General features: G+C 49.0%; 2 protein-coding genes across 4 annotated transcripts in view; one reads left to right on the top strand and one right to left on the bottom strand.

Annotated features, from left to right (window-relative positions):
* LDLRAD3 (low density lipoprotein receptor class A domain containing 3) overlaps positions 1 to 6,628 on the top strand; it is a 137,358-nt gene extending 130,730 nt beyond the window's left edge. For all 3 annotated transcript variants that reach the window (XM_075567557.1, XM_075567556.1, XM_075567558.1), the window contains exon 6: positions 1,374 to 6,628. In XM_075567557.1, coding sequence (XP_075423672.1) covers positions 1,374 to 1,782 — 409 coding nt within the window. In that variant the 3' untranslated portion in view covers positions 1,783 to 6,628. The remainder of the gene's footprint in view (positions 1 to 1,373) is intronic.
* A 9,554-nt stretch (positions 6,629 to 16,182) lies between these two features.
* COMMD9 (COMM domain containing 9) overlaps positions 16,183 to 23,357 on the bottom strand; it is a 9,055-nt gene continuing 1,880 nt past the window's right edge. Inside the window, exons 3-6 of the mRNA XM_075567555.1 lie at positions 20,847 to 20,986; positions 20,173 to 20,207; positions 19,272 to 19,375; positions 16,183 to 18,681 (exon numbers count right to left, since the gene is read on the bottom strand). Coding sequence (XP_075423670.1) covers positions 18,541 to 18,681; positions 19,272 to 19,375; positions 20,173 to 20,207; positions 20,847 to 20,986 — 420 coding nt within the window. The 3' untranslated portion in view covers positions 16,183 to 18,540. The remainder of the gene's footprint in view (positions 18,682 to 19,271; positions 19,376 to 20,172; positions 20,208 to 20,846; positions 20,987 to 23,357) is intronic.

The following is a 23,357-nucleotide window of genomic DNA, read 5'->3' as shown; positions in this document are numbered from 1 at the left end:
TTTACCTAATTTTAAGACCTGCTAAGGAACAGATGATTGTTATTATGCCCTGATAACCATAGCATTCACAGAGGGTGTACTTTCTTTTTCACACAACTGCATATATCTGTCTGTCTTTGTTTTTATTGTGATTTATAACCACATCCCAAAGACAGAGACACATACCTCTCACCCCTCCTAATACACAGATATCAGGGACACATACCTCTCACCCCTCCTAATACACAGATACCAGGGACACATACCTCTCACCCCTCCTAATACACAGATATCAGGGACACGTACCTCCCACCCCTCCTAATACACAGATATCAGGGACACGTACCTCTCACCCCTCCTAATACACAGATATCAGGGACACGTACCTCTCACCCCTCCTAATACACAGATATCAGGGACACATACCTCTCACCCCTCCTAATACACAGATATTAGGGACACATACCTCTCACCCCTCCTAATACACAGATATCAGGGACACATACCTCTCACCCCTCCTAATACACAGATATTAGGGACACATACCTCTCACCGCTCCTAATACACAGATATCAGGGACACGTACCTCCCACCCATCCTAATACACAGATATCAGGGACACATACCTCTCACCTCCTCCTAATACAGACATCAGGGACACATACCTCCTACCTCCTTCTAATATACAGATGTCAGAGACACATACCTCTCACCCCCTCCTAATACACAGGCATCAGGGACACGTACCTCTCAAAGCCTCCTAATACACAGACATCAGGGACACATACCTCTCACCTCCTCCTAATACACAGACATCAGGGACACATACCTCCTACCTCCTTCTAATATACAGATATCAGAGACACATATCTCTCACCCCCTCCTAATACACAGGCATCAGGGACACGTACCTCTCACCGCTTCCTAATACACAGACATCAGGGACACATACCTCTCACCTCCTCCTAATACACAGACATCAGGGACACATACCTCCTACCTCCTTCTAATATACAGATATCAGAGACACATACCTCTCACCCCCTACTAATACACAGGCATCAGGGACACGTAACTCTCACCCCCCCCCCCCCGCTCCATAATACACAGACATCAGGGACACATACTTCTCACCCCCTCCTAATACACAGATATCAGGGACACGTACCTCTCACCCCCTCCTAATACACAGATATCAGGGACACGTACCTCTCACCCCCTCCTAATACACAGATATCAGGGACACGTACCTCTCACCCCCTCCTAATACACAGATATCAGGGACACGTACCTCTCACCCCCTCCTAATACACAGATATCAGGGACACATGCCCGACACTGGTCATATGGGAGCTGACCCAATTAATATGAACCTGCATTTTTTCGTCTTCCAGCTCTCGCCCACCGTGGTTTGACCTTCCTCCGCCTCCTTACCCCTCTGATATGGAAGCCGCCAGCCAGACTGAGCTTCCCCCCTATCGCTCTCGGACCGGCAGTTCCACCAGCGCCGGCTCCATAGATAACCCCAGGGGGACACCCTGCTGCACGGGAGACGGCAACTCTGACACTGTCACAGCGCCTCAGCAAACTGCAACAGGGCCCAGTACTGCACCAGAACTCTCCGTGCCGGAGTGGAGAGCAGCACCGAGAACTGGGCCAGAACTCCCAGTGCCGGAGGGGAGAGCAGCTACTAGTACTGGGCCAGAACTCCCAGTGCCGGAGGGGAGAGCAGCTACTAGTACTGGGCCAGAACTCTCTGTGCCGGAGGGAAGAGCAGCACTGTCTGGATTAGCATTGCACTGAGAGGCGGTCCTTTGGTTCCCATGGGTTGGTCTGCTGCATCTTGTTCTCAGGAGAAGATGCCTTATATTTTTATAGAGCCCAGAAGTATGTTTTTTGTGTTTTCTTTCCCTATTTCTTTTCCTGTTGTAGTACTGATACTTTGCCTCCCAGGGAAGAAAAATACCGTAAGTAGTAAGGCACTTATGTAAGGGTGACTCGGCTTTCCGAGATAAAGAGGTGCAGAGAGAAAAGCTGGGTTCTGCTTGGAGGACAGAATTGAACCCGTTATCCGGGACAGGTCCCCGCCGGGCAGAGAGGTGCGGAGATGTGATCTGAGGAAGACCTTTTTATGGCCATTAGATGCTCTCATCTGCAAACCCAAGGAGCCAAGACTTGGCTCTCACCGGTTCATTTAGAGCAGGGCTGGCCAACTCCCGTCCTCAAGGGCCACCAACTGGTCACGTTTTCAGGATATCCCTGTGCTGAAGCAGGGATATCCCTGTGCTGAAGCAGGGACATCCCTAATACCTGGCCTGTAGATGGCCCTTGAGGACGGGAGTTGGCCAGCCGTGATTGAAAGTTTCTGCAATAAAAACACACCCAACGTGGATCTGGTTGCTCATTTCCATGCAAACACTTCTCCTATAACAGGAGCAGAGGAATGGTGAATGGACATTAACTGCCCAGCAGATGAGCGGGTCACAGGCCACGCAGAACAAATACACAGGGCAGAGCTAAGGAACCTCCGTGATAACTGACAATAAAAGGCCCGCAGCAAGACCCCCAGTCTCAGCATGGTGTTACCTGATGGAACCCAGCTTCTCAGTGCCTCATTGCCCTTTGGATGGGATTATCAGAGTGGATCCTATGAACACAGGCACGGATATGCATTTCTCCGCTTCCCAATAAAGAATTTGGCTGCACCCGAGAACAAGGCCAGTTCCTGGCAAGAAGCCGCCATTGAGACTGTCTGCCAGGCAATCACACAGGCACCTTCTGCTCTGCTGACTCCCTTAGTCCTGGTCAGTGCGGTGTCTTCTACTCAGCCATTAATCCCAAGCTTCCTAGGCAAAGTACTGCCCCTGGCCGGACTGTCCCAGGTGACACCGCAGAGCAGTGACATGGCAAAGACTTTTGGCGTGGAAGATTTACCGTGAAATAGCTTGCAGTAACACACGGTGCCTTTCTGAATCTGGACCTGCAGTGCTTTATATGTTATTATATTATATTGCCCCGCAATGCATTACTGCCCCCCCCCTCCCCCGACATCAATGGCACTAATAACCTGCAGCCTATAGTAACCGCCATGGTAACAAGTTGCAACAGACCAATCTGTGAGTATTATCTGTGCATTATTGCACTGGGATATTCATCATATTATTGAAGGATATGTGAGCAGGGCGTCTCTCTCTGTGTCTGTCTCTCACTCAGGCTCCTGTTCTTATGGGCTGAACATCTTCCCAGTGCCGGAGAAGAGCTCAGCACCAGTCACGTGTGTGGGATTTCCCAGCATACTGAGGACTTGTGGGAACTCACTGGCCTCATACATTACATACATGATGCTGACGGTTACGGAGAAAGCGCTTAATGCAGCAGTAACTTAATCTACGTGTTGGGAACATCCTGTAACCTCAGACAGAATCTGTTCCGGCCGAACCTTCTTTTAAAGCTTGATACATTGTATACTGGAATAGGACTTGCAGGCGCCACCGTTTCGCTGCCACCGTTCAGCTGCCAAGGGACAGTTGGCCGTCGTCGTTTATCCGCTGGCCATTTTGTCCCGTGGTAGCTGGCTAGCATCAGGATTAGGGGTTAAGGTTTTTAGGGTAAGAGGTGAAAGGGGATAAGTTTTTTAGGGTTGGGGGTTAAGTTATTAGGGTAAGGGGTTAAGGTTATTAAGATAAGGGGTTAGGGTTATTAGGATAAGGGGTTAAGGTTTTTAGGGTAAGGGGTTAAGGTTATTAGGATAAGGGGTTAAGGTTTTTAGGGTAAGGGGTAAAGGTTTTTAGGGTAAGGGGTAAAGGTTATTAGGGCAAGGGGTTAAGGTTATTAGGGTAGGGGGTTAAGGTTTTTCGGGTAAGGGGTTAAAGTTATTAGAGTAAGGGGTTAAGGTTATTAGGGTATGGGGTTAAGGTTATTAGGGTAGGGGGTTAAGGTTTTTAGGGTAAGGGGTTAAGGTTTTTAGGGTAAGGGGTTAAGGTTTTTAGGGTATGGGGTTAAGGTTATTAGGGTAGGGGGTTAAGGTTATTAGGGTAGGGGGTTAAGGTTATTAGGGTAGGGGGTTAAGGTTTTTAGGGTAAGGGGTTAAGGTTTTTAGGGTAAGGGGTTAAGGTTTGTAGGGTAAGGGGTTAAGGTTATTAGGGTAAGGGGTTAAGGTTATTAGGTAAGGGGTTAAGTTTATTAGGGTAAGGGGTTAAGGTTTTTCGGGTAAGGGGTTAAGGTTTGTAGGGTAAGGGGTTAAGGTTTGTAGGGTAAGGTGTTAAGGTTTGTAGGGTAAGGGGTTAGAGGACACATTACCTGGCGGTGAAGTGGCCGTGGCTTAATGTGCCACGTTGAAATGTCCAAGGCCGTTTTACACAACTGTCTTAAGCAACCAAAGTTAATATCTGTGAGAGGCGGCTTATCATACGTGTACACTGTGAGCGCGCACTGGCATATCATTACCCAGATCCCTGGCTGCAGTGGAAGCATTGTGTGCTGAGGGATAATGGGGAAAGGCGGGTTTGTGGACCTGTGTGAATGGTGAATGTGCTCACAGGGGGTATTTTTATTTCCCATACTTTTATTCAAACACAAAAGCGAATCATGAGCAGACGCCTGCTGGATCCCCCCAGTATAGCACTAAAGGGCAGTATACACAGGTCCATGTGGCCTTGTGAATGGACTTTTAATGTTTGGTTAATTCCTTTGGCAAAGATTGGCAATGTGACTGATACTGTGCAGACTGTGAGAGTAAGACTGATCAAGATCGAACAGGAGCGGCCAACTCCAGTCCTCAAGGGCCACCAACAGGTCAGGTTTTCAGGGTATCCCAGCTTCAGCACAGGTGGTGCAATCAGTGGCTCAGTCATTATTACTGAAACACTGATTGAGCCACCTGTGCTGAAGCAGGGAGAGCCCTAATACCGGGCCACTCCTGCTCTAGTGTGACAACGATAATACCCAGTCTGAGAAAAAAGCAAACACGGAAGGTAACCTAACTCCTGAGAGCCTTACTAATAATAATGTATGTATTTGTTATACTGTATATACTACCACAGCTCATGCTGTCACGCTATATGCAAACATTAAATATGCAAATACAAAGGCGTAAAGCACAGCAGTTACATTGTAATTAAGGCACATTTCGGTGACTGCGCAAGGCATTTCATTCCACTGCACGTGGTACGGGGAGATAAAGTCACTTCCAATGACAGGGCCTCAATCCGGTGACCTTGCAGTGCTCCGACACATTACCTAATGATAACCTAACTCCTGATTGTCTTAACGTGGTTGGCGGTTGCAGATTTACATTTTGCAGCATCCCCCAATCTCCCACGCAGAATAGAGAACATCCTTTTAAGCCTCACACCTTCCACACACGGGTTCCGGGGAGAATATGGTCCATTTGTATATTAATATAGCCTGGGGCTGTATAGCTTCATCTGCCACACGCGCCCCATCATCCCGCTCCCTGCCAGGGGGATAATATTATTCCGATGTTATAAGGAGCATCTCGCACACCGCAGCGCTGCTTACCGACTCGTGTGATGCTCTTTGGCAAGATACTCTTTTTTTCACGAAAAGCAAATGTACATTTTTTAGCTAATGCCCCGCCATATGATATCTCCCCCCCCCCTCTGTCCCCTCTCGTTCTCTCTCTCACTTAGGCCGCGCCTATAGTGCCTGGCGACGCGTGACGTCACCCATCGCCACAAGCGAAAGTTGTATTTCGCTTTGCGGCGGCGTCGCGGGCGACCAGGCTCCTGATTGGCTCAGGGGCTGTCACATGAGGCAACAGCCCCTGAAAAAGTAAAAAAATTTCGGCTACCAAAAATCGCGTCGCCTTGTCGTCATCGCGCTTACTCTAAGCGCACGCAGCGGCGGCAATGCATTTGTTTTCGGGCGACGTCGCATCGCCGGCACTATAAATGCGACCTTAGATATTGTCGCTTAGTCTCTCGCTCCCCTTCTCACTCTCTTGTGTTCTCTTGCTCTGTCTCTTTCTCTCGTTCTGTCCCTCTCACTGTCTCACTCTCTCCCGCTGTCTCTACCTGTCTCTCTCGCTCCCTTTCTCCCCCTCGCTGTCTTTTTCCCTCCCCCTCTCTGGCTCTCTCCCTCCCTCGCTGTCTCTCTCTCTCCCTCCCTCTCCACTTTGCCACTTACAGTTAATGGAGACGTACTGCTTGTCGGCTTGCCAAAGACACGACATGTGCAGTATTGTGCAGTATTGTACGGTTACACACCAAAGACCTTTTAATGATTGTGCATGTCAGAAGCTTCCACCTGCGTGGATAGTTCAGCGATGTCCTGTGACAATGTGACAATGCTCTTTGTCCTTGGATATAATCAGGAGTTTAATTTTTCTTTCTGAATTTCTCATGTTATTGCCAGATGGAAGGTGTTATACAGGGAAGGGGATCAAAACAGGTTCCTTGTCCGCGTGGCTGCAAAGCTATTTTCTGCTCGATGACACTCAGCCTATTACCTGAAATGATTTTGTATATAATGAATGGTAACGCTGGTTTATATTTAGCACACCGTTGTTGCACATATTATAGCAGCGCTCTGAAGAACGTGTAACCTGTACCTTTTGGTTTTAGAAACTTTGAGATCCTGATTAATCTTTTCTAATCGTTTCCTAACTCACTGCAAGTTGTTGTTTTTTTTTTGTTCTTTAAAAAAAATAAATGTATAAACATTTCAGAAAAACTGTAATTAAATCTGACTTTGAAGGGTCTTGCGGAATGATAAGTCACATTTATCCTAGACTAAGGAGTCGGGTTACTCTCAGGTGATATCTCATCAGTGTTCAATAGGAAGGCCTGCTGGTTAAACCAACAGCTCAGGGCCAGATCTACTAAACAATGCTAAGCTTCAGCCCACTGTTTACTCCCAAACACATGAATAACTAGTGATAACATTCATATGCATGGCAGTAAAGGTGTGCTGAAGCAGAGACCCCTTCTGTGGATCTGGGCCTGAGTGCCTTATTGCCATATGACAACGTAAACACACTTGGAAGCATCAGGGTATCTCTGAAAGTGCAAAGCAAATGCAAATGTTAGATGCACCTCCAGCAATGAATTGCAACATCTTCCGATTGTAAAGGCGATAAATAAATAATAGTCTCGACATCAAACATCCCTAACCCTTCTCCAAACTTCTATTTTACTCACACTAGATAGAACATCAACAGCTTATTGTTGAATATTTTCTCCGTGGGTTATCATTGGTTTTCTACAGGTCTTCCCACTAACTGGTTTTCATTTTTAAACAGCGATTTCTTTTAAGTGGCTGTACCAAAAAAAGCAAAAAAAGCAACAAAAAAAAAAGAATAGAGTATTTTTCATAGAGAATAAGAGCATAAAATAGAGAATAAGAATGGTCTGCTCTCATACCTTCCGTTCTGTTTTATTACGCGTGTGCGCCAGCAGCCCCCGCTGCAAGAAAGAAGTGAGCAGATGTGAGGTTCAGCAACGCGATATATTCCCTTTAAACAGAAAGAAATTCTCAAAAGGCAAACAGATGAACTTGGTGAAACGCGTAGGGCCTGGCTGCACACACACAGCAAATGTATTGTGTGCACTGAGACGCCTGGAAAAGAATTTACATTTCAATTCCTGGCAGATAAAAGACATGTTCGTGTACGGCCCGGCGCCGCTCTCCGAGACTGGCGTGCTTTCACCACCTGAGCCTGCACAGAAGGCTGCTCGGCACAAAGCTCAGAGATGAGATTGTAGGACAGAGAAACGCATTAAAACACGCTGAATATTAAAATGTTCATCCCTATAATATGTGGGTGGAATGGAAGTGCTATTAATAAGAATTAAGGAAAAGGTTTTATTTTATTTGCTCACAAATCCTTTTAAACTTCCTAAGATACTGCAAACCCATCAAAAAACAATATCCTGCAAGAAAACCCATTAAATCAAAGCCCGTCTTTACACACCACTCTCGTGTTCCTGCCAGGTTCTCTGAATTAGTTAAATAAGGATTTCAGGACAGGTTTCATACCTGTGATTTATATTGGCGGGGAACTGAAGCCATTTCCAGAAGAGAAAACCCTATAAAATGTGCATGTAGCATCTCTGGCAATGACATGGTTAACCCATTCAGTGCCCAATAGGCTTCCAATGCACTGCAATGCCTTACAGGTCTCTGAAGTGGTTACAAAGTCTACATCTGCTGACACTTCCCTATTAAAGCAGCAAAACGTGAAATCTTATGTTTTTGTCTCTTTAATAAATCAGTTCTGTAGTATTAGATAATAGGGACTCTCAATTGCTATTTTTAATGAGTTTTAAAGCATCCTTTGATTTCTATAGCAGACTTTACCCCACCTCCTCAGCAGTGTAAGATTTTTGTAACGCTTTCCTGTTTGTGATAATCTGTTGCCAATGTTCCCAGCAGTTTCAGTTGCAAACTGCAACAATAGATGTTACCGTAGTAATATAAGAATACATTGTAGCTGCTGCGTTACACTGACTGAAGGATTGATTTGAAATTGAAGGTAGGCATTTAATTAGCCATGTAATCAGGAATCTGACAGATTTATAACCGGAGCACCAGGCACGATGTAGAATTATACATTGTCACATGCTTTACATATACAAATAAGGGGGGATGTCGTATTGCTGCTTTAATAAGGTTGTGACAAATAAGGTGATCAGGAGACACATGGTAAACCTAAATGGGAACCCCAAAGTTTAGCTGCCCTGTGACTATGACAACCCCAAAGCGGCCCCCAGTTTGGGAATGGGATGGAGCTGCTTCCAGTCCGAATGTGACAAGTTTAAGGAGCATTGATAGAGCTGAACGTCGTTGCTATGCACAGCACGGAAATATCCAGGAGAAAGCAATAGAAGGAAAAGGGCCGCGCAGGAAGGTAAATAGTTACCCAGCCCCGGGAGAGATTGGAACAATATTCTGTCTTCTCTCGGTTGCAGAGTAACAGCGCAGAAAATGAGCTGACACAGCGAACCCAAGCAGAACGCGTCCTGTGCTGACACAATTAGCTTTATGTGTCTGGGTTCTGTGCACCTTCTTCACTGTTCATCGTCGCACTACAAACCCGCGTCTTCCGCCTTAACTGGCTGTGGCAGATTTGTCGCGTTAAACGCCGGGAAAGAGTGAGAGACGCGATCCCGATATTTATCTCCGGGGTGCCGACCTTTGGCTCCAAGGATAATAAACTCTGTGTTAAGGGGTCGCTAAGCTCCCCTGTGCCCCTCTGCCTGGTGAAGGGTTCAGTTCAATCAATGTGTTTTGGATCCTTTTTAAGTGACTGAAACTAGAGCTCCCGCGGTAAGCGTTTGGAACGATGAAATAGTAGTGCGCAGGACACGCAGATGTATACGCCGCTTAGACGTACAACGTATACCATTTTTCTTTTCTTTTTTAAATCACAAAGTTTTAAACGCAACAAACGCAGATTTCTGCCGTTCACTAGGACCCGACAATGTTGGAAACTAAGAAAAGGCAGAAAGATTGTTACCGAATCAGGATGTAATAATCCCAATATGAAATCTCTTCTCCCTAACAAATTACAAACCAACGTGGAGAATAACAGGGGCAGAGGGAGGTTATCGCCTGTCTACCAGCTGCAAAACTGGGACAGAACCAGAACTGCACCAGAATTATCAACGGGGAAAAATCCGGTTACTTTCCGTATTTGTTTGCCAAATATGACGCTGTTCTCTGGTTTGGTAGCTGGGAGACTGTAGGATATAGGACTGCTGAGTATCTTGGTTCACTAACGGCATGAATAGGTCTTTCTTATGGTTATTGTAACAGCGAAACAGCGGCCATCTTCCTGATACACCTGGAAGTGACTTGCCCTTAAAGGCGGGAGTGTGTTCTCCCACTTCAAAGATCTGCAGAATGATCTATTCCTCCCTTTGGAAATGACAGCTCTCAGCATGGTGCGGGCAGGCACTATTTCAGACTGTATTAGTGCCGACAGGCTACTCAATGCTTTAATGGACCAACATATCATTCGTACCAGATTCTCCACCGTATTTCCCTATTCTGTATATTTCTCTCTCTACCAGGCTATTTATAGCCTACTGCAGGAGTGGTCAACTCCACTTCTCAAGGGCCACCAACAGGTCAGGATTTCAGCAGTTATTGATTTTGCAGCCGTTGATTGAGCCACCTGTGCTGAAGCAGGAATATCCTTAAACCTGACCTGTTGCTGGCTCTTGAGGACTGGAGTTGGTCACCTCTGGCCTCTTGGTCTTGCTCACGTGTGTTACTGCTGTGCAGTGCTATGTACAATACACGGATGGCGCTATATAAAGATATACATACAATTTAAAGTGACAAGCAATGACCAGATGGGCATCATCTACACCGATTAACCTTCACTGCAAAAAGGTACCAGTGATGGAAAGCAGTTTATTGCAGCCGTACAAAGAGGGCATCTGACCTGGAGCTGAGGGGTGGGGGCGGGGGTCACTGAGTATGGGGACCTGCCACTGTACTTCATTTCAGAGGCTCCGATGCTTCTTGATGTTGAACAATTTCACAGGTCACCAAAACCAATCTGTTCCCTGGGCCGTCCTTTCCAGAGAGACGAGGCTTCCATTTACTGCTTTCCATTTACTGCAGCCAGCAGAGAATTAAATCAAGGTGCCCTCTGTCCCCTAATCTCACCCCCAATCTCTTTAACCCATTCCCTGCCAGAGGTGGCCTGCCACAGTTCACGTGATGCACATGCATGGCTCCCATTAACACATTAAGCAAACTGGTTAGGCCTCAAACACACATGGGTCTGAAGGAGTTTCTTTATTAAAACCCGGGGCAAAAGAACCACAGCAGATTTACCAAAGGAAAAAGTCCAATTGCTTTAAATGGAACCCCTTTTAATTGGATAAATCTGGTGTTTCCCCACTGGTTTTGCCGCCAGGACTTCGGTAACCAACCTCTAGGTATCAGCATGGCGTAACTATACATACATTTGGGATGAAAATGTTGGATTTCTAAAACGTCCACGGACTGAACTGGGATGAGATTATTGTCAGAGAGACGTCAGAACAATTATACATTTTTAAGATAAACACCATAAAACGAGAGATTTGGGGAGTTTTATGAGGTTTTGATGTAAAACACCCATTTCCCCATGCACGGTGACACGGTCCCAAAAGCCAGAAAGGTTTACCAGGTTAAACATGGGAATTTATTTAATGCAGAGGGGAGAATAAATGGCACACAGAGAAGATTCATCTGTTACATTGTGGGGGATTCTTCAAGCGTCGGCTGCAAGGTAGGACCCCCGATCTGGTATTCAAATCAATGCTTGTTACCGGGGGATTGAATGCGATAACCTGCATTGAGGTTGGATAAATTCCGGTCCTGAGATTGTAACTCCTCCCTAACACCGGCAAAAAGAAATACTTTGCTACACTGACAAATGTATGCTGGCAAATGATGAAAATGTCAATTTTGCTCCTAATTTGCTTTTTCTATTTATTTATCAAACGTTTTACCAGGCAGTAATACATTGAGAGTTACCTCTCGTTTTCCCGTATGTCCTGGGCACAGAGTTATGATGACCAGTGTTTCCCAACTCCAGTCCTCAGGGAACCCCAACAGGTCAGGGCTTAGGGATATCCCCGCTCCAGCACAGGCAGGTCAGTCAGCAGCTCGGTCATTTTGACTGACCCACCTGTGCTGGAGCGGGGATATCCTTAAGACCTGTCCTGTTGGGGTTCCCTGAGGACTGCAGTTGGGAAACACTGATGACGACAAATAATAATACATGGTAACAATACAGTTACATTAAGAGAACAGGGCAATACATTATATAAGTATGTAGATAAAATACTTGTGTTATTACTCACCACTGGTCAGAGCGGTGATTTTTGAAGTAGAAATGTATCTTACACATTATAAAAACATGAAATTCCGTAATAATAATAATAATAATAATAATAATAATTTACACCACTTTTAAAGGTGACAAAGAAAACCACCAAGAAAAGCAACGCAAGCTGCACATGTAATACCCTATACCTGCGGCAATATGCAAATATAATTCTGCGCCTGTCTGCTGCATAAATCCCTCATCTGGTCACACAGGAAAATGGCGCAACTAAGATGAACATAAACGCTGCCTGGCGCAGGTATATTTCAGCGCGAGTTGCAACAAAAGAACCACTTTGCGCCAACATTTTGCCTTTGATATATAGAGCTGGCGATCTCCGTACTAAGCAGATCTCAGCTGCGTAACTTGGGCTGAAACACAAACACACACACACACACACACACACACACACACACACGTTAACAAAATACATTGGCATTGTTAAACATTCATGATGTTGGCGACTGGAACAATACAAGCGACAGATACAAAACTGCGGCTTTTTCTCCCGCCTCACATGGAGGGCCCCCATTTCAGGGCCGCTTTCTGGTTATTAAATATCTTATTCAGTGCCCCTGTAAAAAAAACAGTATATAGGGCGCACTACACGGAAACTTAAACAACGGTTCGCAGAACATATTACTAACATCCAAAAAGGATTTCTGCAGCATAATTTGACCAAACATTTTGCTGAACAACATAATCAAAATCCTGCCGGCATTATTTGTACTGGGATAGAGATAAATGACCATACAATTGGAGAGGAGGTGACACTATCAATGCCATATCCAAACCTGAGACTAGATGGATACACATGGAGAACTTTAGTTCCTCTAGGTCTCAGTGTGGACATTGACTTGGGTGCATTTCTTACTGAATAAACACATTCAATTGTATTCAGACTCTCCACAGCCTATCACCTATTAATTGAATATATACACACACACACACACACACACACACACTATATCTATATAATTGAAATTTGTGAGATTGTTAGTAGATGTGGTGAATCTGATTGGTCCGTTGGTCCGCCCGCCTCCCCCACAACTCTCATTGGCCAACAGGTAAGCTGACATCACAGACACACCTACTCCACTGTGACACACACACATACTGCCACAGACTCTCACCCCATCACACTCACCATACCTCACCCAAAGCTCACCTCCCCGCTGGCTCCCCCCCACCATCACCCCCCCGCTCACCCACAGCTCCCCTCCCTGCCATCACCCCCCCCCCCCCGCTACCTTCCCCCCTATGCCACCGGCTCACAATATTAAAATGGCGCTCCGCACTACTCCATCCTGTCGGACGCCACAATATTAAAATCATAGTTTATGCCGTCCGTTCATGCCTATCACCTGCGTTCTGCTCCTTTCTGATTGGTACAACTACTGGAAACTCCAGCCTATCATAGCTCGAGTCTGCCTATTTAAGGGCTCCATGCAGGTGTCAAGACATACCCCCCGAAGTAGTATTTTCAGACGAAACGCGTAGGGTTAAGGTCTACTGCAAGATATTTTCCGTTTAGCCCTTCCACTGACTTTTTATATACTTGCCTATACAGTAGCTGCATGCTTTTACTAAGGCCATTGGGACTGCAAATATCAATTTCCCAAAAGAAACGGAGACTTCCGGGTTGATGCATCCTCACCATAACATAGCGAGATTTGGTGATTTAGGAGGGGGAACCTCGTGGAGACCGGATCCCAAAGCTCCCCGTTACAGCAAAGATAGGATTTTATCTTGAAACGTACTGCTACACTGGAAGTAGCTTCTGTACGTGCGCGGTTATCCGAATACAACTTACATCGCAGTATTTGGCATCTCTCTCATTCTTTAGGTCTTGCTGTGTCCTGGAATTACCTAGGGACTTTCACTGTATCTATGTCCCTGCAGGTGGTTTTTAACTATTTTTCATACAGCTATTTTTGGTTTGCGATCCATAGATCTATAGTAGACACACAAAGAACAGAGAATCCCAATAAGGAGCCCTCAGATATTTACAAATAATAATGAATAGATGCGTTATAAACAGTACAAAATAATTGTAATTACACCCATCTAAAGACAGACACACAATATAAAATACATGGAACCAGAACCAGAGAAAACTCCTCTCACATAACACTCGGAGGACCGGCGTTAAAGTTACTGTGGTGAGTTAAATACTGAAACAGTATATTATTCCAGCGGTGCGCACACCAGGGGGGGGGGCGCGCACACTGGGGGGCGGGAGAATTTGTAGGGGGGGCGCGGCGGTTACAAAGGCCCCACGCTCTTCCCCAAGGCATTTAAATTAAATGCCGGGGAGGCCTCTGTAACTCACTTACCTTCTGCCAGCCAGGTCTTCGGCGATGCGTCGCCATGGCAACGTGCGTCAAATGCCGCGTTGGGGTCACGTGACATGACCTGCAACTTCATTTGATGCCAAGCCATCGGGGGGGAGGAGGGGGAGCACGAACGCTGCTGCTCCAGGAAGGGGGCCGCAGCGCAAAAAGTTTGCGCAGCGCTGTATTATTCTATCACTATAATGTGGAAAACTCCGGGGACATAAAACCCAATAGAACCACGACCCGCCGGTCACAGACAAAATAGTCTAATTATGCGAATGAATGCCTAATATACCAAGCACATAAACCCCAGAATGGTACTGCAATAACCCAACACCCTGTGAGCTGTATAGGAAAGGGCCAGCCCACTAAACCCGAGGAGGTGACATCCTATGATTAGATAATGAGCATATAATACAAAGTCTTCGGGGAAACAGGCACCCGAGGGGTGTATATATATATATATATATATACACATACATTTTTCTTTCAATATACGCTGCCTTTGATTAACTCTATTAAAAGCTAATTACCTAAGCTGCCGATCGATTCGTTCTGCCGGAATCGATCTGCAAAGAGCCGGTTTCCCAGGGTTCACCAAATGGTCACCTATTAGTTTCAATCAATCCTTCAGTCAGTGTAACTCAGCAGCTACAATGTATTCTTATATCACTAAGATAATATCTATTGTTACAGTTTGTAGCTCAAACTGCTGGGAACATTGGCAACAAATGATCCCAAACAGGAAAGTGTTGCAAAGATCTTGGGGTGCTAAATCCTGCTATAGAAATCAAAGCATGCTCAGTATATTAAAACTCATAAAAATGGCAGTAAAGTTGAACTTAAAAAAAGAAAAACATGCAGTATCCAATAAACGGACGGACGGACGGACGGACGGACGGACGGACAGACGGACGGACACAATATTGCTGGATTGCTCCTGTAAATGACTCATTTTCTTTTTAAAGGAACCAGGCACTGGGTTTAGAGAAATGGTCTTTAAAAGAGCACCCGAGTGTACAGAGTGTGCGTGCGTGCACCCGAGTGTACAGAGTGTGCGTGCGAGCACCCGAGTGTACAGAGTGTGCGTGCGTGCACCCGAGTGTACAGAGTGTGCGTGCGTGCAACCGAGTGTGCGTGCGAGCACCCGAGTGTACAGTGTGCGTGCGTGCAACCGAGTGTGCGTGCGTGCAACCGAGTGTGCGTGCGTGCACCCGAGTGTAGTGTGCGTGCGGGCACCCGAGTGTACAGAGTGTGCGTGCGAGCACCCGAGTGTACGTGCGAGCACCCGAGTGTACAGAGTGTGCGTGCGAGCACCCGAGTGTACAGAGTGTGCGTGCGAGCACCCGAGTGTAGAGTGCGCGTGCACCCGAGTGTACGAACACCCCAGTGTACATTGTGCGTGCACCCGAGTGTACGAACACCCCAGTGTACATTGTGCGTGAACCCGAGTGTATAGAGTGTGCGTGCACAGCAGTGTACAGAGTGTGCGTGCACCCCAGTGTACAGAGTGTGCGTGCACCCCAGTGTACAGAGTGTGCGTGCACCCCAGTGTACAGAGTGTGCGTGCACCCCAGTGTACAGAGTGTGCGTGCACCCCAGTGTACAGAGTGTGTGAGCACGAACTAGTGAGAAACAAAGAATGTGCAGGGGATGCATGAAAGGGAAAGAGATAATCCCCCGTGTCCAGATACAGGAGGCTCCGGACATGAAAGGATTGGAGCCCTTGCAGGCAGCGCTGCCCTTTGAGTCAAACAGATCAGTCTCCCCCCGGGAGCAGAGCCTGACAGGGGCAGGTCACGCAACCCCCACAGCTCCCGGCATCTGCTGCCACTGCCAGACTTTAGCTTTGTTATCCTGCTGTGAATAAACCTCTCTCTCTGTGAGCAAAACCCATGCACCAGATCGGCGCTGCGCAGAGACAACGCTCAGAGCCTGTCCTCATCACAGCGCCCGACTGTTATAATTATTATCTATATGGGATATTTCCTTCCGCAGGACTTTCCAGTGACCCCAGAATTAACAGAAGATAATATTTATTGTATTTATAACGTGTTACCAGGAAGTAATACATTGAGAGTTACCTCTCGTTCTCACGTATGTGCTGGGCATAATACCCCCCCGCTGCCCGCCAGTAATAATTCTGCGCTTCCTCTGTGAGCAGCCGATTGGAAATGACAGCGTGCAGATTTTCTTCGCGGCTCGTACAGAATTGGGCGACAAAATCCCAGGAAACGTCTACCTTAATAAGCTAATAAACTCACACGTCACTCGCCCTGCACACCCATCGCTGCGAGAGACAGGATTTCAAAACGGTATAACCCAAGGTCTTAAATACGCTCCCAGTGCTGTGTGGTACGAACGCAAGCGAAAAGCAAATGGAGTAACGTTGATACGCTGCACTCATCATCACCGTCGCTGCAAGATTAAAAAAAAAAAAACATCGGGTCTAACCCAGGAGGTGGGCAACTCCAGTTCTCAAGGGCCACAAACAAGTGAGGTTCAAGATATCCCTGCTTCAGCACAGGTGGCTCCATCGTCAGTGGCTCAAAGACTAAGCCACTTGTGCTGAAGCAGGGGTATCCAGAAAACCTGACCTGTTGGTGGCCCTTGAAGACTGGAGTTTGTCCCCCCCAGGGCCAATACAAAACTTTTCAGCAAAATACCCTCTATGGCACCCAGGGTGCTTCTCTATCACAGGATAACCACCCCCCAGGGGGCGCCGATTGTTCAGCTTGGGGGGTGGGGGGAGGGGAGATGATCAGCTGGCGGAATGATTTGATGCTGCTGCACGAATCGTCGCTGCTCAAAGAGGAACCGCAGTCTAGTGAAAATAAAAAATTAAATCCGTTCATTTGAACACATTGTACAGAAATGAATAACAGGAACTCTTCCCGTAGCGCCTACGCAAACCGGGAGCGCGGGCCGTGTCTGACGGGCGCCATCTGTGCCAGGGAAAAACCCACGCGGAAAATACCGGCGCAAGCAGAGAGATCTGGGTGCCGATGCCCGTTCCGCCCACTCCTAGCACAGGGGACGTCGCAGACATTAATGGACAAAATCATAACATTTTCTGTGAAAGAAACACGTTCACACTTTAACAAATTGTACTTCGCGAGATTCTGTCAGGAAATGCAAACCATTTACAGGTTTAAAAACAGCGGGATATAGAAGTCCCAAGGAGAAATAATCAGGGGGGAAATAATCAGGGGGGGCCAACTCCAGTCCTCAAGAGCTACCAACAGGCCAGGTATTATGGATATCCCTGCTTCAGCACAGGAGGCCCAGTCTTCGACTGAGCCACCTGTGCTGAAGCCAGGATATCCTGAAAACCTGACTTTGGCGGCGGGGGGGGGGGGGGGGCTTGAGGACTGGAGCTGGCTTCCCCTGCCCTAAATTCAACGCTCACAGCAATCCATTAACTGCTTGAGCACCCGCAGATTACACCTATTTGGGGCTTTGCGTCCCACAGAACGCCTGCAGCTCTTCTCCTGAATTAAAGAGACATCCTTGTAGCATCTTGACACAGTATATAAGTGCAGCAGTTTGCGCTGCTGTTCAGTGGCTTCCATCAGCCTCTTGCACAGAAATCTGTAATATGTCCTCCAACACCACCCATTACAGTCAGGTCCAATTAACCAAAAAAAGCTCCAAAACCCGTTGGCTGTTTAACGTTGTATTATCAAAACTAGAGGCGATTACAAAACTTGGAGAGGCAAAGGAGCCCCACCTGCTGGAGAAATGTGAGAATGACACGTTCCGTGAGCCACACTTTGCTGGAATATATACAGTAATAAATTCTACAGAATCCAGAATTCCCCCCGCAAATAATCAAGAACATCCGATTCAGGTACAAAAACCACTGGAACTACAAGCTACAGCCAGAGGGGAAGGTTTCTCTGCGACAGCGATGTGATTAGGAAGTGCAGTGTTTACAGGCTCCCAATTGTAACAAACTTAATCCCTTGATTTTTATACAAAATAGCAACTTGATAATTTCACAATGAATGGGGAGACTGGGGATGAGCAGCAGAGTAAAGGGGCTGTGTAGGGGCAGAGTAAAGGGGCTGTGTAGTGGCAGAGTAAAGGGGTGTGTAGGGGCAGAGTAAAGGGGCTGTGTAGGGGCAGAGTAAAGGGGCTGTGTAGGGGCAGAGTAAAGGGGTGTGTAGGGGCAGAGTAAAGGGGTGTGTAGGGGCAGAGTAAAGGGGTGTGTAGTGGCAGACTGTCACGTGGAACTGAAAGTTTAAAGGTTTACAGCTGGCCTGTAGCAGTGTCTGGGGCAGAGGGTCACTCCCGTGGCTATATAGGTTACTGTTGGCTTCGAGCCACGGATAGTTCTGTTTGTGGTCCTCTCGGGGTCACTTCTGGGGAGAAGAGTTATTTGTTGGCGACTGCAGATAGCTGATCCCGTATCCTACCCAAGCCGTCCAGCATTGTGTCCAAAGTCTCCTTGCTGAGCTCCATGGTCAGTGTGGACGTGGACAGCTCAAGCCCACAGAGCTCAGCGTCCTCCTGGATCTGGGGGTATTACCACAAAAGGGGGTACAGGATGAGTGAATGCTCAACTCGGTCCTAAAATGTAATCACTAATCCCAAGTACTACTTGGGGCACTACACACAGACTCACACACACAGACAAATACAGCAACACAAACACACAGAGATAAAACACAGATATGAACATAGATATATACAGCAACACACACACACACACACACACACACACACACACACACACACACACACACACACACGCACAGGAGACACGTAGACACAAACATGCACAAGTGACACACAGGAGAAACACCGACACACAGATGAAGCTTTGGCCAGTTCAGGTTTTGAAATCATACAACTTGTCCTCATTGTATCTCGGGCAGAGGCCTGACCGGCTGACCGGCTGACCGGCTGACATGACTTTGCAGGGAACTGCACCTGTGACGGATTTGTACAGAGGAGATTACAGGCTTTAAGCAGCAGGACTTTTCCTCTTTCTACTCTGCCTTTAAACTGAGGATAAGACAGACAGGACTCAAACACAACAAGACCGGCAACCCCACTCACACACACGACTGGACACCCAAACCCCCGCTGTGCACCCGCATTACCTTCATCTGTAGCAGGCAAGTGGGGACGGCCATCCTGCTGACACTGTCGGATGAGGTCTTAATATCCACCCTCCAGTCCAGATCGACAAGCCGCGGTAACGAGACTGCAGGACCAGAGCACACCATCAGCGGATCAGACACTCGCGCCCCTAACCCGCGGATTGGGAGAGATTCCCCATATACAGAAGCATAGATTCGCTCTGACACTACGATAACTTTATCCGCCCCCCCCTCCCCCCGTTTTACAGGTGACCCGTACACAGGTTAATGCCGCATCACCCCACGGGAATGAATCAGTGGGACAGGAAAACGACTCCCCAAGGGTCAGCTTAAAGGAGCAGTGCCGGGTGCCCCCCTTCCCCCCCTCGGATAATGCAGTTTCAACGCGAGATGTTCCGTTTATTCTTGTGGAATTTTAGAGATACAGTATCAGCACCAAGATCATAGACTGAAATATGGCTGGCATTCTCCCCAATGGGATTAAGCTCGAGAGATAAATGTCTCTTATTTCTATTGATTTAAAAAAAAAAAAATAATTCTGTATGTGTGTGTGGGTCTCTAACACTTTAATTAAAATAATATCAGTTTGTAACGTTTCAAACATTAGCCTTCCTAATATTCATTGAACATTCTTCCAGCTACAGCCTAAAAAACAGTTTGTACCTTCTGCTTAATCCTGGAGAAGCCCAAATCTCTGGGGGGGATTTCTGCAACCAGCATTTTCACCTCATTATCCAACCATGTGCCAGGTCCCCCAGATCAAGTAGTCACACTGACACCCCCACACCAGACTATGCCATCACACTGACACCCCCCCCCCCCCCCCTTGGATCACATCGTCACACACTCAGATCTCCCAGCCTACATCATACTGACTCAAACCCTGATACTCGGCACTTACTGTGAGCGTCCTGTGCATCACCTCTCCATGCGGATCTGCAGGGACAACATGCAACATGACAATGGATTACACGTCTATTCGTTAGCGTCACATTTAACGAGCCTTGTCCTGCGCTCTATAAGGACATTAATAAGTGAAGACGATCTGGGAAACTGGAGCCTGCAGAGTTCTCAAAAACTCATTCGGCCGCAAAAAGTTTGTTATCTCCTGCTACAGTTACCAGGTCCGATGTAGGAGAGGAGTCCCTTCCCTGCCACATAGGTCTACGGAAGGGGTTAACCCAGGGGGGGCAACTCCAGTCCTTAAGACCCGCCAACAGGTCAGGTTTTTCAGGATATCCCGGCTTCAGCACAGGTGGCTCAGTCTTGGACTGAGCCACCTGTGCTGAAGCTCAGATATCCTTAAAACCGGACCTGTTGGGGGGGCTTAACCCAGGGGTTCTCAACTCCTCTCCTTAACCAATGGGAAACTGCTTTACCTCTAATTTATGGGGGCACCTATAATAAGCGCAGAAGGCTTTAGACGCAACTACCGGAATAGATGAAACGCATTATTTACACCAGATCGGGGAATACGCTCTATAAGGAAATGATCTACTCTTACCAGATCTGAATGCATTGAACCCCTTCTACAAAGAAGACCCCATAAAAAGGGGAACTTGGACGGGAACTCACACATTCTCCAGAATCATTTTGGTCAGTAGATTCTTCAGATTCTGATGGAAGTTTTCCGGGAACACGGAGAGAATTTCCTGTGCAGAGGTCAGGCCCCTGTATACCACGTGCCAGATCAGCGTGTGCAACGCATGTACCAACTGCAGGGGAGGAAAGAGCAGAGACTGCGTGTGACACGCGCGGGGGGAAAGAGCAGAGACTGCGTGGGACAAGCGCCGGGGGGGGAAAGAGCAGAGACTGCGTGGGACAAGCGCCGGGGGGGGGGAAAGAGCAGAGACTGCGTGGGACAAGCGCCAGGGGGGGGGGAAAGAGCAGAGACTGCGTGGGACAAGCATGGGGGGGGAAAGAGCAGAGACTGCGTGGGACAAGCGCGGGGGCGAAAGAACAGAGACTGCGTGGGACAAGCGCAGGGGGGAGGAAAGAGCAGAGACTGCGTGGGACAAGCGCAGGGGGGAGGAAAGAGCAGAGACTGCGTGGGACAAGCGCGGGGGGGGGGAAAGAGCAGAGACTGCGTGAGACAAGCGCCGGGGGGGAAAGAGCAGAGACTGCGTGGGACAAGCGCCGGGGGGGGAAAGAGCAGAGACTGCGTGGGACAAGCGCCGGGGGGGAAAGAGCAGAGACTGCGTGGGACAAGCGCCGGGGGGGGGAAAGAGCAGAGACTGCGTGGGACACGCGCGGGGGGGAAAGAACAGAGACTGCGTGGGACAAGCGAGGGGAGGAAACAACAGAGACTGCGTGGGACAAGCGCGGGGGGGGGGAAAGAACAGAGACAGCGTGGGACAAGCGTGGGGGGGAAAGAGCAGAGACTGCGTGGGACAAGCGCGGGGGGAGGAAAGAGCAGAGACTGCGTGGGACAAGCGCGGGGGGGAAAGAGCAGAGACTGCGTGGGACAAGCGAGGGGAGGAAAGAACAGAGACTGCGTGGGACAAGCGCAGGGGGGGGGGGAAGAGCAGAGACTGCGTGGGACAAGCGTGGGGGGGAAAGAACAGAGACAGCGTGGGACAAGCGTGGGGGAGAAAGAGCAGAGACTGCGTGGGACAAGCGCAGGGGGGGGGGAAAGAGCAGAGACTGCGTGGGACAAGCGTGGGGGAGAAAGAACAGAGACTGCGTGGGACAAGCGTGGGGGGAAAGAGCAGAGACTGCGTGGGACAAGCGCGGGGGGGAAAGAGCAGAGACTGCGTGGGACAAGCGTGGGGGGGGGGGAAAGAACAGAGACTGCGCGGGACAAGCGCCGGGGGGAGGAAAGAGCAGAGACTGCGTGGGACAAGCGCGGGGGGGTGGGGGAAAGAGCAGAGACTGCGTGGGACAAGCGCGGGGGGAGGAAAGAGCAGAGACTGCGTGGGACAAGCGCGGGGGGGGGGGGGAAAGAGCAGAGACTGCGTGGGACAAGCGTGGGGGGGAAAGAACAGAGACTGCGTGGGACAAGCGTGGGGGGGAAAGAACAGAGACTGCGTGGGACAAGCGCGGGGGGGGGGGAAAGAACAGAGACTGCGTGGGACAAGCGCGGGGGGGGGGGAAAGAACAGAGACTGCGTGGGACAAGCATGGGGGGGAAAGAACAGAGACTGCGTGGGACAAGCGTGGGGGGGAAAGAGCAGAGACTGCGCGGGACAAGCGCGGGGGGGAAAGAGCAGAGACTGCGTGGGACAAGCGCGGGGGAGGAAAGAGCAGAGACTGCGTGGGACAAGCGCGGGGGGGGGGAAAGAGCAGAGACTGCGTGGGACAAGCGCCGGGGGGGAAAGAGCAGAGACTGCGTGGGACAAGCGCCGGGGAGGAAAGAGCAGAGACTGCGTGGGACAAGCGCGGGGGGGGGAAGAGCAGAGACTGCGTGGGACAAGCGCGGGGGAGGAAAGAGCAGAGACTGCGCGGGACAAGCGCAGGGGAGGAAAGAGCAGAGACTGCGTGGGACACGCGCGGGGGAGGAAAGAGCAGAGACTGCGCGGGACAAGCGCGGGGGAGGAAAGAGCAGAGACTGCGCGGGACAAGCGCGGGGGGGGGAAAGAGCAGAGACTGCGTGGGACAAGCGCGGGGGAGGAAAGAGCAGAGACTGCGTGGGACAAGCGCGGGGGGGGGGGGGGAAAGAGCAGAGACTGCGTGGGACAAGCGCGGGGGGGAAAGAGCAGAGACTGCGTGGGACAAGCGCGGGGGGGAAAGAGCAGAGACTGCGTGGGACAAGCGCGGGGGGGAAAGAGCAGACTGCGTGGGACAAGCGCGGGGAGGAAAGAGCAGAGACTGCGTGGGACAAGCGCGGGGGGGAAAGAGCAGAGACTGCGTGGGACAAGCGCGGGGGGGAAAGAGCAGAGACTGCGTGGGACAAGCGCGGGGGAGGAAAGAGCAGAGACTGCGTGGGACAAGCGCGGGGGGGGAAAGAACAGAGACTGCGTGGGACAAGCGCGGGGGGGGAAAGAACAGAGACTGCGTGGGACAAGCGCGGGGGAGGAAAGAGCAGAGACCGCGTGGGACAAGCGCGGGGGGGGAAAGAACAGAGACTGCGTGGGACAAGCGCGGGGGG

Source organism: Ascaphus truei, chromosome 12 (assembly GCF_040206685.1).
Source record: "Ascaphus truei isolate aAscTru1 chromosome 12, aAscTru1.hap1, whole genome shotgun sequence".
NCBI classification, from domain to species: Eukaryota; Metazoa; Chordata; class Amphibia; order Anura; family Ascaphidae; genus Ascaphus; species Ascaphus truei.
Note: the sequence above shows the minus strand (reverse complement) of the source record. Positions and strands in the feature narration are given on the sequence as shown.